The sequence below is a fragment of the Micromys minutus genome (genome assembly GCF_963924665.1).
Source record: "Micromys minutus genome assembly, chromosome: 23".
In the NCBI taxonomy this organism is placed as follows: Eukaryota; Metazoa; Chordata; class Mammalia; order Rodentia; family Muridae; genus Micromys; species Micromys minutus.
In genome coordinates this window covers 38,102,679-38,117,111 of record NC_137958.1, presented here as the reverse complement: position 1 = coordinate 38,117,111, position 14,433 = coordinate 38,102,679, and the positions used below count along the sequence as shown (strand labels likewise).

Genomic DNA, 14,433 nt, shown 5'->3' with positions numbered 1-14,433 from the left:
TTCTGCTCCTGTGATCTAGAAAGCTTGTATAACACTTTGTTCGTCAGGATCGTTTTAACCCAGGAAGTAACATGAAATCATTTCTGTATAAACACTACATAGCCTCTCCACTCCATGGTTGAGGGCAAGGTTTGTATTGTAGATATGAAGGAGAGAGCAGGCAGAGGCATCTGGAAGAATCCAGAGCAGAGAAAAAGTGGTAGATTGAGAATCAACAGCAAACTATACCTGACCAAGAGAGAAGCAGGAACAGAGTACAGAGGAAGAGAAGAGATATGTATGAAAGGAAGACCAAGAGCATACAGAGCTGAAATAGCAGGGTTATAAGGAGAATGAGATGCTGGGGAAAGGAAGCCCCTGAGCCGGAGAAAGTTTGGTGGTGGGGTCAGAAGAGCAGAGAAGAGCCTTGGACACTAAGATGTGTACAGGTATTTGGGATGCTGAGGAAGCCTGGAGGCCAGCGTGCACTTTGATATACTAATGTGGCTTTTTGTCTAACCACCAGAATTTGGGGAAACAGAGTTTCCTTTGGACTCAACAGTAACATAAAGAGAATGCTACTAATATTACAAAGTCATTGATTTGAAAGTTTAAATGCAACAATGTCTATACAATGTAATGTAACCAACCTGTAAGGTCGAGGTAGTGCGCAATCAGATAGAATTCATTCCCAGCTCTGTCTGCTGCATTTCCAGCAGCCCCGGTAGGTACCAGAACAGAGCAACTGAAGTCTCTTTTTGGAAAACCGGCTTCCATCTTTCTTAAACAAGTCAGAAATCACATCCCCTTAATAGTTTTGTGCCCAAATAAAAGGAGGTGGAAAAGGAGTCATTTACTGAATTCTGTCTGCACTAGTGGACGGTCTAAAGTACTATGAGAGACCGCCTGAGCAGACTTCTTTGTGGGTTCTGAGATGACCTACAGTCAAATGTAGGTTTACCCACTGTTATGGTCATTACAGAAGTTGTACAGAAAGACAATATGGCCTTTCAGTGTTTATAACTTGGTTGTCCCACATCTCCTATTATTTTTTAGTATTTTTTTTTCTTTAGTCCAGCAGCAGTATGCCAGGCATTAACCATGGTTAGCTAAGGAAATTACATCCGGAGTTGGTAGTTTGATCTCTCCTTGACCCCAAAGAAGGCTTCCAAGTTTGGGCACCTAGAAGTGTAAAACTTCAAGTCAAATCTTCAAAGGTAATCTAGTTGAAGGGAATCTGCATAGGTGCAACAGGGTGCAGCGGGAACTCAGGTGGACGGCCGCGTTACGTCAAAACTTACAGTGGATTGCGAAGTTGGGAGACGTGCCAAAGCTGGACCGTACAATGAAGCTCAAACTAAGCAAAAACTCTGGGGCGCAAGCGCACCCCACACCACCGGCCTCCTCCCCTAGGCAGCCTGGGCTTCTCCGCACAGCATCCGGGGCGTGGCCTGGCAAGGAGCCCAGTGCTTTTCTCCGCCTCCTTCAGCTGCTCCTTCCCAAACAACCCGGCGCTCCGCCGCTGCCCTTTGCCCATTGGTTGGTGGCCCTTTCCATTTCTACCCAGCCCTCCGAAGTTCACCAATCACCTTGCGCTCTCGGGAAGATACCGCCCCCGAGGCCTTAGCTGTGGCTCCTCGGCCTCCTCCGGCTGCTGCCTCTGCTGCTGCCTCCTCCTTCCCCACCTCCTCCGTCCGGGGAGAGACCGCGGGGCCCGAGGGGCGGCGGCGGCGGCGGCAGCGCTATGGAGCCGGGACCCGGTGGCCGAGGCGCAGCGCGCGGACAGCGGCCCCCGAGCGCCGCGCAGCCCCGGGAGCAGGAGCGGAAGCTGGAGCAGGAGAAGCTGTCCGGGGTGGTGAAGAGCGTCCACCGGCGGCTCCGCAAGAAGTACCGCGAAGGTAAACAGGCAGCGGGGGAGGGGAGGCGCGTCCCCCGACTGGGTCAGCTCCTTCCAGCCCCACAGGCCACCATTGACACACACGGGGGCGGCACGTCTGCCCAGGCCGCGACCGGCCGGCCTCTTGCTATCGGGCTCACAGAGCCCTAATGGGCAGTCGCCACCCGCCTAGGCCCTGTCCCCAGCGGTGGGCTGAGACCACTGTCACCGAGCATACACTCAGAGGGAGGGAGGGAGGGGCTTTCAGGTAAGACCCGTAGACGGGGGATGGCGGGGGGGGGGGGCGGATAAAGCCACCAAGGAAAGCGACTGGCAGGGGCGAAGCTATCCCTCACTCTTGTGCGCTGGACCAGCCTGTTGTTCAGCCCGCTTGGCAACAGCCCCTCTTCCTCTCCGCTCCCTGACAAGGCCGTGCTGAGGCCTCCCCTGCCTGGGCTCCCGGGGTTGCGAAGTCAGCAGGCCCACAGAAGATCTCAAGGTGCTTCCCCATGTTTAACAGGGGGGAAAAGGGGTGGCAGGTAGCTCTCCTCCACCGCAGCTCCATCTTCAAGTTTGTGGAGGCAGTCCAGGAAGAGATCCGGGGCAGGTTCTTAAGATCCTGTGCAGTTTTGAATTGTCCCTAACCAAAGAGACTTTGAAAGACACGGATGCCATCGAAGCTGGGCCATAGGTGCAGCCCCCTCCTCCACGAAGGCAGCTTTTCTGTTGTGCGCATCTGCCAGAACCGTGTCTGTAGTTGGATTTTACGAGTTATCCTGGCGTTTTGTAAATGAGGGCTCACAAACAAAGCAACTTTATAAGATTTGGAAGGTGATGCTTTGCATTATAATTCATATGTTCTGGGGAAAAAAATCCCAAGTGTTAAAATGGGCTACTTTCTGTGGATTTTTCTTTAGCTTAGTTGCAAAATGAAAACTCAGCAGCGTTCTAATGTCAGCCTTTTAACTGGTTAATAATTTAGGTTAAAGGAGAAATTATGACAATGAAGGAACAAAGACTTGTGAGATCATGTCACTTTTCAGTTACGCACACTTTTTAATTATTCTGAAAGTTCAGTCAAGTCTATCTTCCTTTGAGTGTCGTTGATGCGTTTTATTTTTAACACTATTCAAAGTTTCTTTCCTTGACAACTTAGCCCTAGCTTTTAATAGAGGCCATTTGATATCCCCAAAGATGGCTAATAGCTATTGTTTGATAGGTACCAATAGAAGAGCCTTGGCAAGCATATTGAAGTATTGAATTTTTTTTATTGAAAAATACTTTAATTCCCAACCGCAATTCAATAAAATGAGTGGTTACCATAGCAACAGTTGCATCATTCTTGATAGTCACAAAATGCACTTACATAATGACATTCTCTATTGGTTTTTATGTTGTTTGAAGAAATGAAGAAATAAGTAGACCCAATTTTCTTCAATTTATCATGCCATTCTTGTACAAATTTATGGCACATCCTTTAAAAGAAAATTGCTAGTATGTAATTCAGTTTCTATTCTTAACCTTTTTGTAATAATTTCATTGTTATTCATTATTCATTTATTCATAAACGAATAGGTTCCACTTAACACACTGCTAATGTGTCATTATCTCTTTAAGCTGCTGTTTATGCATGCTTAGTCTCACATGTTTAAACATATCTTTAAGGCCAAATTCTATCTAGGGGGACACTAGGTTCATAATGAGGATTAATACTTAGAAATTACCAGAATGGAAAGCAATGCATGTACTTCAGAAACAAATTATCTGAGATGTGCTGTGGGCAGGTAGAGATGCCTTGACAGTCTAAGCATTTTAATAAAGCAATTCTGTTGGCATTTTAATGCCCTAAATTCCATCAATGACTTAGGTGTTTTATGTTGGGGGCATAGTATTGTATTGATGGTCATAATGTCATAAATGTATCCTATATGCTCATAATAGTTTTTTTCCCCCAGGGAATGTGGTAAAAATCTTACCTAAAAATCTTAGAATGTGAGACTATTAAGAAGCCACAATTTTCATTAATGATTTTCAAACATGGCTGATCTTAAATTGTCTGTATTTTTATCTCAGATCTATAGTCTCTGCATCTCCATTAGGGGCAGGAAACATATAAGCCAGACTTAGTGTGTACCCCAAATTTAATTCTTTTGTAGATTAGTGGACCCAGTCCTAAAAAGATCAAAGTAACTTTCCTGAAAGTGCGGTAGTTCATTAGTGTGTACTATTTTATAGGAAATAGAGGTCTCATCTCTTATCCTCATATTGGTGACATAAATGTTAGACTGTAAAAGAAAGTGAAGATAAGGAAGTAAGACTGAAAGTTGAGCAAGGAAAAAGGATGTAAATTGATGGGTATGGGCTGTCTATGGGAATGGGGCAAAGGGAAGTGTTTTTTCAGGGATGCTCTGGCAATGAAACATGCACTGGGGTAGAGTGAAAAGGGAAACAGCAATTACTGAGAAGTGAAAACACAAACAAGGCTAAAGAATAGAGTTCTCTGTGTCTATGTCTCTGATAGTGGATTGGAAATGTAACAGAAAGAAAAATGAAAACGGGACCTTCCTGCTGTGGAGGGTTTTTTCCTCCATTGCTCTGATCTGTCCAGCTGGTGTTGACAGTGCTGAGCAGGCTTGGGTAGGGAAGGGGTTTGCAGAGGTGAGTAGGTGTATTTAATGCACTTGTAACCAGTCTTTTACACTGCTCCACTTCACTGCCTGCCTTCTGTCACCACTCAAAGGTCTCATGCCAGTTTGTGTGAGTGAAAGGAGAACGAGGTGGTCAGTGTTTGAGATGGTACTGTTTATCTGAGGGGATAATAAACATGTCCAGCCATTTGTAGATAAGAGACATGCAGACTGAGTTTATATGCTTGCACAAACAGGTGTTTAATATCTTTGCTGTGCAGAATTTTGAAATTTGACTTCCACAGCAACTTAAAGTATTTTAATTTGGTTGGAAGGTGTATAGACAGTTTATTTATAAGAAAGACCCAGTTTTGTTTTGCTTTCTAAACAAGAACTTTGTTGATCAGTCACATTTGCTTGATCAGTATATCTGACTAAGAACTAAACTGGAGCCATGTAAATTTTCAGTTTTGTTTTTGCTTTGCTTGTAGTTTTGGTGTGTGTGTGTGTGTGTGTGTGTGTGTGTGTGTGTGTGTGTGTGTATGCATATACTTGTGATGGCTAGAGGTCAACTTCAGTGTCTCCATCAGTTGTGTCCACTTTATTTTTTGAGATGGGGGTCTCTTTCTGAACCGAGAGCTCAGTGGTTAGTGCAGATGGGCTTTTCCGAGATGGTTATGGACGGTCCTGCGCCTGGTCTTTGATGACGTTAGGGACCTGGGTAGAGGTCATCCTGCTCTCAAGGCAGGCTCTTCTGTAATGGAGCCACTTCTCCACTTCTCACAGTTTTGTAGCAAATACTTGAGACAAAAAAAATTGTGGGGGAAATGGTGACTTTAAACTAGAAATAATTTAAAACTAAAACTAAAACAGCCTTAAAAATGAATGGATTTAACTTATAATATTGATGTTTTGCATGAAATACAGTATTTGAATTGCTTTTAAAAATTAGGAACATGGGCCATTTTAACTTGAGCTTTCCTTTCAGTATTTTCTCCACAGCTGTGTTAATCAATTGCCCAATTCTATGACTCCCAATATAATTTGAGCCAGTTCTTTTTGTTTACTTTATTTTCAAGTAAGTTTTCACAGTTTTCCTCTAATGTTTTCTCCTAGTTAGTACCCATTATGATACAGAACCAGAAAAAGTGTGTATGCATGCACACATGTATATGAGAATCTTTGCTTGTTCGCTTAAATATGTAGACTCTCCATCAAAAGTCTAGTTAAGTTAGCCTTAGCTGTATTTTGCAGGGGGGATGAGAGGATAATTTGATTTAATATTAGCAACACTATATAATGATCGTCACTGGCCGGAGCACGGGTGCTGTTGACTGAGGGAAGAGCACAAGGTAAGTGTGCAGTGTCTGCTCCCTATTTGATCTTATCATTATGCATCTGTTGTATCTCTGCGAGGAAGGGGGTTGTAGTTGAAAAGATAAATACAAAAGTATAAAATGAAAGTCCTTTGGTTATTTAACTGGCTAAAAGCAAAACTAACAAAAAAATAAATGTCGTGGTGTTACCCTTGGGTCCATTTTAGGTGTTATCTTTGGAGCCCTGTCGGATGTAGCCGTCTATGACACTTCACGTCAGGACTCCATGGAGGATACAGGAGTGAGGAGGGAGAGTGCTGAAGGGAAGCACAGTGGGTTATAGCAGGAAGTAATCGGGAAGAGGCAGTTAGCTGGCTCTGAACGCTTGTCTGATTTAGAGTTGATAAAGACATAGGAAACAGTCATGATGGAGAGACAAAATATAAGAATATTTTGAAGGGTAGAATAAGAAGTTTTCATAAAGGAAAGAGGAAAAGACAACAATAATGTAAGAGTCTTTGGCTGGGAAAGTGTAGGCAGCCATTAAGCCTCCAGTTAAGAAATGTGGTTGAGTCAGAGTGCTGTGAGAACAAGGTAGACGGGCAAATTGGCTTAGAATAAGGATGGGGACAGTGCGTGTGGATGGATTCTTTGGAAGTAGAAGACTGGAGGCCTTCTATATGGAGGGCAGTACATAAACAAACACACTGCCAAGAGGAGTGACTGTGATGTGCTCAGTGGCTTGGAGCCAGCAGTAGGTAAGGATGAATTCACCCATACTTTTGATTCTCAACATAGGCCTAAGAGCAGGGTTTGTGTGTGTATCCTGTTTGTAGCTTCCTGTATCGAATGTCACACCAAAAGAGGACAGTAGATTCCATTACAGATGGTTGTGAGCCACCATGTGGTTGCTAGGAATTGAACTCAGGACCTCTGGAAGAGCAGTCATTGTTTTTAACCTCTGAGCCATCTCTCCAGCCCTATTGTGGTGTTTCTTATTCATTAGTGAGCATCAGTATTTTCTTTACAGTACAAATTCTTAGGCCTCCATAACACATTTCTGTCAGTTGGGTATTAGAACCTGTTTAACTGTTACTTGTCTTCCCACTTTGTCAGGTGGAACACTGAACTAGCGCTATTTTGTCATAAACTAGACAGTTTGATGTAAAAGAATGGACCCATGTCAGGAGCTCTGATTGTGTCTTAAATTTCTTGTCTACCTATACAATGCTTCATTTCTAGGATAAAATTATATGAAGAAGGGACATGTCAGATGAGAAAGCTAAGTAAATTAGGGATTTTTCTACACTTCGTACTTTGGCTACACTACTGTAGAAAGAGTTATTTGTTTTTAAGGATAATATTCTTACCAGTAGTCTTTCAATGTCCCCTTTAATAGATTTAATGCATAAATTAATTTTATATATAAGATTGTCTTTTTATTCCCTTTTAAAAATCCCTTTGCTGGCTTCTTGGTATTTCTGTAGTAAGAATAAGCATCTATATTAATATCTAAATGATACAGGCAAATACTTCACATAGCCCCTGTCACATCCATCTCTTATAGCATTAATATTAATTTAGAATCATCCAGTGCTTGGAAATACTTTTTCTGTCATAAAATGAAAACTCTTAGTCACATATAACAAATTAACTTAAAATCGTACCGTGCTGTTGAAAGAACACTCACATTTAAGACTTTAATCACTGACAAAGGCATTAAGAAGTTCCTGTTTTATTATGAAACATCTTTGGAGCTCACATTTTTTTTAAAATTAGTTCTTGCCAATTTCTTTAATTAGCAGGATCCTAACCATATTCAAGTTATATGAATATCAGAGGTGCTGTTTGCAGCTGTCCTACCTGTGTGCCTCTAAGACAGCATTGGGGATTGCTTTTCTCCTCAGCATCATTCTTTGAGCCATTCCACTCCCATTTCTGTATCATACTAGAATATTCATCTGGAAACTAGGGGTACTGATACCCAGGAAGCTGAACCATGCTGTTTTCTTGACAATTGAAAATTCTAGGTTTTGGTCAAGCATGGTGGAACATGACTCTAGTCTCAGCACTTAACAGTTTGAAGCATGAAGTTGAAGAGTTAGAGGCCAGCCTGGGCTATATAACATAACTATAGAGATGATGATGGTGATGAGGAGGAGGGGGGTGGGGATAATGGTTCCTAAAAGATAGGTCAGACAGTCTCTTTCATTTCATCTTGAAATACTTTGGTTTAAAATTAGAAATCTCTGGGCTTCTTAGAATTTTACAGAATAGTGATAGTCATTTAGGCTAGTTTCCTAGAATGTTTAGCACAGATTCTATATAAATAAATGCCTGTGTTTGTGTAGACCACAGTTGGCATGCGGATTTCTTATCTCTTTACCTCCTAGCTTAGTCTTTTCAGTATAACTGCCTTCTGTCTAACATCATCCCTCACATAGATTGAAGATTCGTGTATAGGAGCAGCAAGTAGACATGCTCTCTTACCGAGTAGATTGATGGCTTTACCCCACTTAGTGATCCGAGCCATTCTGATCGTCCCTCTCTTTATACACTTACCATTACAAGTACTGGAGAGCACAGGTGCTGCAGCACTTGACGACTTGTGCTGAACTAGTTCTGCTTCATTGGAAGTAGTGAAATCTGTTCTTCCTCCCACTACTCTTCCCTGCTTACCCTTTATATCACTCACTCCAATTCTTTGAAGATGTTTTTAGCCTATAAGAAATTAGAAATATTTTAATGGATGTAATATCTATGTTTATATAGAAGCGTGGTAGTTGTTTATATATTTATTTATATTTGTATACCCTGAGTTCACAAATAAAAATTTTATGCTTTCTGCTTATCATTCTGTTAAATTTGGAAGCCAAGTTTATAATAATTAAAACTATAATATCTGAGAAGCACTGGTGTACTGCTTTCTGGTATCTCAAGTGCAGCTTTATTCATGTCTGTCACAGGCCGTTTAGAATAAACTGTTTCTCTCATGCCTTAAAGATTTGTCTAAGCAGTGCTCTTCCCACTTATGTAGCAGTTCCCCCCTTACATAAATTAAGTTCTGGAAAGCTTTTATTTGCAAGTTTGATATTATACCAATCAAGTGATCTTTGTAATCATAGACATGTACATAAATTATTTTTCACAAAGAAGAAACAAGTAACAAGGTCCTGATTTCTTATACTGTCTTCCTTACAGGAAGTAGTCAAAGACTTTTGTAGTTTGGATGAAGTTTCTCTCTCTCTCTCTCTCTCTCTCTCTCTCTCTCTCTCTCTCTCTCTCTCTCTCTCTCTCTTTAAAAAACATTATTTATTTTAGGTGAATGAGTACACTGTAGCTGTCTTCAGACACACCAGAAGAGGACATCAGATCTCATTACAGATGGTTGTGAGCCACCATGTGGTTGCTAGGAATTGAACTCAGGACCTCTGAAAGAGCAGTCAGTTCTCTAACTGCTGAGTCATCTCTCCAGCCCCCTAGATAAACTATGAGTAAAATTGAACCTGTAGATATTAGGGTTAATCCATGTATCATTTGCTCTTTAAATTTAATTGGATTCCATTTTGCCCCAACCTTCATGATGTTTTATATTGTTTCAGTGGAGTTTGGCTCTTCAACCTTGCTTTTATAGGCTCTTGTTTCTGAGCCATGAATATAGTGGATTTATCTGTAAAGTGTTAGGGTAAATAAACAGTTCATACTCTAGATCCATTAAATGAAATGCACATTGACCACTGGCCAACTGAGATTAGAACAACTACCAAAAGCCTAACAGATAATGCACTTACAGAGATTAAATAGCAGCATCTGACTGACAAAAGCCCGTTTGTTTTCGGTCTGTATAGTCATTGTAGTTTGTCTGGTGCAACCCTTTGTTCATGTTCATGAATGTTCATAAACTTGAAACTCGGCAAATAATGAAGTGTGATGTGGTGATTCGAACATAACTTTTCCTCATTCGGTCCTCGGTTTCATCTCTTCATTTTTTAAGCAATAGCATTTAAAAGTCCTTGAACTTAACTTTGGAAATCTGATCTTCTAGAGATTATGCACCTGTGGCCATATTTGGCAGTATGCCTAAGTCACAACTAGGATCACTCTGTATTCCTTAAAAGGTGAAGACTTACATGCGTATTAGGTCCCTGAACTGTTTCTTTTTGAGAATTTGGCCTTGAAGTTAAGAAACTATATTCTTAATCCATAGATTAATTCACGATACTATCTTAATTTCGTAGCATTTGCTATGTTCATTGTACATCAGTTTTAAAACCTAAGTTTGTTAACATGTATGTAGTTTATACACAGTAGATCTTTCCATTTAATGTGTGGAAGAACTCCATGAATGTTTAAGTTCTATGCACTTGTGAAATCGCTGCCATAAAATACAAAAATATTTCCATCACTCCCAGAATTTCCTTTTCTTCCTTTTCTCTCTACTCACTGCTCCATTCTGTTGTTATAGTTATCTTTCAGAGTTTTATATACTTAGGATAATATAGGATCATTTAAAAATCAGTAATATATCATCAATTATGGACTAAGCTGCCAAGAGTTATTATCGATATATAAATGGGAAATAACCCCCCTGGTATGTTATATAATTCCAAGTTGTCAGCACTAAATGCATACATAAGAGCAGCACTAAGTGGATCCAATAGTGTGTGTGTGTGTGTGTGTGTGTGTGTGTGTGTGTGTGTGTGTGTGTATCACAGACACGTATTTATTATGTATAAAGTAATTAAAGAAGAGGTCGTGGTAAGAGATTGATTGTATAAGTTTTAGGTATATACCTTGTTATTTTGATGAAAATATACCTTATATAATGATTCCTCAGTCAATCTGACATCTATCACATAATAGTAATTTGGTTGTATGTGACCATAAAAACTTTACTACTTTCTAAATAGTACTATACTGTAGATTAGATTTCTACAACTTACTCTTTTGTAACTTAGCTAGTTGTTAATCATAGAGTAAATCATGTTTCAGAGTTTAAAATGACATGGTAAGTTTTAGTAAAGGGTAGTATTGTCTCACGTCACTACCCTCCGTTCTCAGATGTAATGGGCAAACTTAGCTCAGAGTCACCATCTGTGAGCAGAGTTTGAGTACTTACTATCTTTCTGTTGCCTTTTCAGCACTGTTGGCACCCTCAATGATTATGTCCCTCTTCAGTAAGTGCTTATCTGAACCCAACGTTTTCTCATTCCCCAGTTAATGGGAAACAGGGTAGTTAGTGCTCAGGCTTCCTGTACTTTAGATGCCCTTTAGATCTTGTAGCATTGTAGATGTAGAATCCTCACCAGCAGTGTCTCTAGCACACTCCTGTACTGTGGTTAGTTCTTTGTTTTTCTCCTCCCCTCCCCTCCGTCCCCTCCTCTCCCCTCCCTTCTCTTCTTGTCTCCCATTCCCTTACTGTTATGGTTTAGAGCTCTCTTCCAAATAAAGTACAAGTATCCAAGTCTTTAAGTTTTATCTACCATGTAGAATGTAAATCAGGTCTTTCAGGAATTAAATCCATTTTCAGCACATACAAATTCTTTGAAAAGATTTGATAATGGATTGTTCTTCAAATGACTCAAATTTACAAACACACATAATTCATTGAAGTATTTCTGTATAATGTATGTTATATAGGGTAGTGAAACAACTTTAAAGAGCCTTTTAAAGTTTAAGATGTAGAACTCAAATAATAAAGCACTTTTAAAACTACAGTATACCGTATTGAATGATTTCGTGCAATGACTGATGGGTAAATTGAAGAAGAGTAATGTTATGAGTACCCATGAGTATACAGAAGGAGGCTGGCCAGGGTGTTGCTGGAAGGCCTCTCTGTAGTCTCAAACCATTGCATCTGACAAATGTGCCAAGAAATATATTGTTCAGAATTCAGAAAAAATTGAATGCTTTTTAAGGAGACAAATAATGCTAACTTGGTGTGTAACAAATTAAGAGACTGGTCCCTTCACAAATATTAGTGACTATTGAAAATATTAATCTAGTAATGTTTAATCAGTTAAGGGCATAACACTCTTGTACCCTTAGTTTTTATTTGCTTTGAAATTAAAATCAGTCTTCAGTCTGTAATTTATTGATACCATAGTCATTTTAACTGAACAGTATTATCAATATGTTTGTGCCCTTAATTGGTTTTAGAGAGATAGTCAAAACTGGAGAGGTAATAAATAAGTTTTCAATTCAGTACTTACTAGTCTGTGGAACTTAAATAGTCAGTAAATAAAATTATTTGGCAGTTTCAAATTTAAATAAATGTGTTGATTGTTAAATTTAAGCAATTTTCAGTTACAGAGAGAAAGAGAAACTTAATCTTGTTTGAAAACGAATTTTAAATATAATTAACTACACAGTTGGCTGTTTCTTGTACATGTATATTTTGTTACTACATAAATACCTAGAATTAGATATTGTGTGATAGAACTCAATTTCTTTCTTTAAAGATGGGGAGCCAAGGTACTCAGATAACTTTAATTCTTCACCCTGTTGTGCTAATAAACTTTGGCCAAATTATTCTTCAGTCATTATCAGTCTTCACAGAGATATCTGAAATTGATTCTAAAACCTAAAAAGTAAAAGTTGTATAGTAACCTGTGTATATGTGCATGTGTGGAACACAGAGGACAGTTTGAAGTGTCACTCCTCAGTTACCATCCACCTTATACTTTTATCGTCTTTGGAGTGGAAGTGTATCTCTGCACTGGAACTTTCCAACTGGACCAGGTGGCTGACCAGTCATGGACCCACGTGTCTCTCCCTCCTCATCTCTTGGATGACAAGCTTTCACTAGCGTGCTGGGGTTGTTTCTGTGGCTTCTGGCATTGGAAGTTCAAGTTCTTGTGCTTGCAAAGCAAACATTTTACTGAGTAAAACATGTCTCCTCTGGCCACTTGCTTATAGTTTTTATTTAGAACATTGGCAAAAGCTCCAAACTTTGGAGAGGCTTGTAGCATGCATTGATCCAAGCACAATAGGTGGGGCAGAGGAGTTAAAATATTTAAAGATACAATATATCTAGATGTATAGCAAAGATACTAGGAAAATGAATGCTTGAATTTCCAGACATAGTTGTGCCCTGCCAACAAGGATTTGCTTTATGAATGGATAGCTTGTATACCCCCTCCCTATGTGTGTGTGTGTGTGTGTGTGTGTGTGTGTAGTGTGAGTGTGTGTGTGTAGTGTACGTGTCTGTGTGCGTGCAATTTTATAAATTTAAACAAATTTACAATCTGTTTAAAATGTCAATTTTGATTGTTCAGATCACCAGTTGTAAAGCAATATTTAAAACTTCATTAAGTTTTAATTGATGATTTTTGATTACTTTCTTTATAAACTATTAAAATTAGCTCACACATTTTCTTAAAAGTTAATTTAGGTTTTTTTTCTTTTTTTCTCTTTTTTTTTTTTTTTATACAGTGGGAGACTTTGATAAGATCTGGCGAGAACACTGTGAAGATGCAGAAACACTTTGTGAATACGCTGTTGCAATGAAAAACTTGGCAGATAACCACTGGGCAAAGACTTGTGAGGGTGAAGGTCGCATTGAATGGTGTTGTAGGTGAGTGTTTTAAAAACTGGTACTTTTGGTAAAATGTAAAATGACTTATAGTTCATTATACCGGAATGGGAAGTATACATATTCCAAGTAATTTGTAGCTCACTTTTAAGATCCTCTTTTTCTTTGTGTCTCATTTGGTCTAGTTTTATTTCAGTTACCTTTCTTACTGAACATACTTTTCTTCGCATGCTTAATGTTGTCCAAACTTTATATAAAATATGATTTAAAATACTTTAAGTATTGACTTGCATAAAATACAATGATAGCTGACTCACTCATAATATAAAAACTTCATAAGATAATACTTTTGGATTCTATTAAAAAATGAATAGATTAAGCTTAAAAATATGTTATCAGTTTAAAAATCCTAAATTCTTTATGTGTGATTTGGGGGTATGTCAGCATTTGTGTTGACTGGATATTTATTTTCTCATAGTATGCTTTCTAATGTTGAAGTCAGAAAGTGGAATATTATTGCTACTAATGTTATCAGTGTGGTGAAATTAGAAGATTTCTTATGTTGACTGAATTTTAAAATGAATTTTCAGAAATAAAACACTGTTTTGTTTGTAAAATTGTAGTTTTTTTTTAAATTAATCGGTGAGTTTATTGGGGTTACTTAGAGTAGCATTAATGACAGATAAATTTTTTTTCTCTTTCAACAAAACTGTAGTTTTTATCTTACACTGTTTTTCATTCAAATTTTTCCTTTTTACACCAGTGTGTGTGTGTTTGTGTGTATATGTGTCTATTTGCCATCTGTGTTCAGGCCTGAACACAGAAGAGGATGTTAGGATGTTAGGTCTCTTGAAGCAGAAGTTTCAGGCAGTTGTGAGTACCCTGACTTACATGGATAGTGGAAACTGAACTCGGGTCCTGTGGAAGAGCAGCCAGTGGACTTAACATCTCTCTAAAACTAATCCCTTTGCAATTGTTGTATTTGTTGAAACAAGTTTTTTTATACAATCTATTTTTATTATACCCAACTCTTCCATCCCCTTACCCACCCAAATCAAGTCTATTTAATTTAAATTTTGTTTTTATAATATCTTTTGAAAT

General features: G+C 39.1%; 1 protein-coding gene across 1 annotated transcript in view; it reads left to right on the top strand.

Annotated features, from left to right (window-relative positions):
- The first annotated feature begins 1,662 nt into the window (after positions 1-1,662).
- Positions 1,663-14,433, top strand: part of SAMTOR (S-adenosylmethionine sensor upstream of mTORC1) — a 50,498-nt gene continuing 37,727 nt past the window's right edge. The window contains exons 1-2 of the mRNA XM_080936409.1: positions 1,663-1,877; positions 13,233-13,374. Of these exons, the coding sequence (XP_080792535.1) occupies positions 1,724-1,877; positions 13,233-13,374 (296 nt within the window). The 5' untranslated portion in view covers positions 1,663-1,723. The remainder of the gene's footprint in view (positions 1,878-13,232; positions 13,375-14,433) is intronic.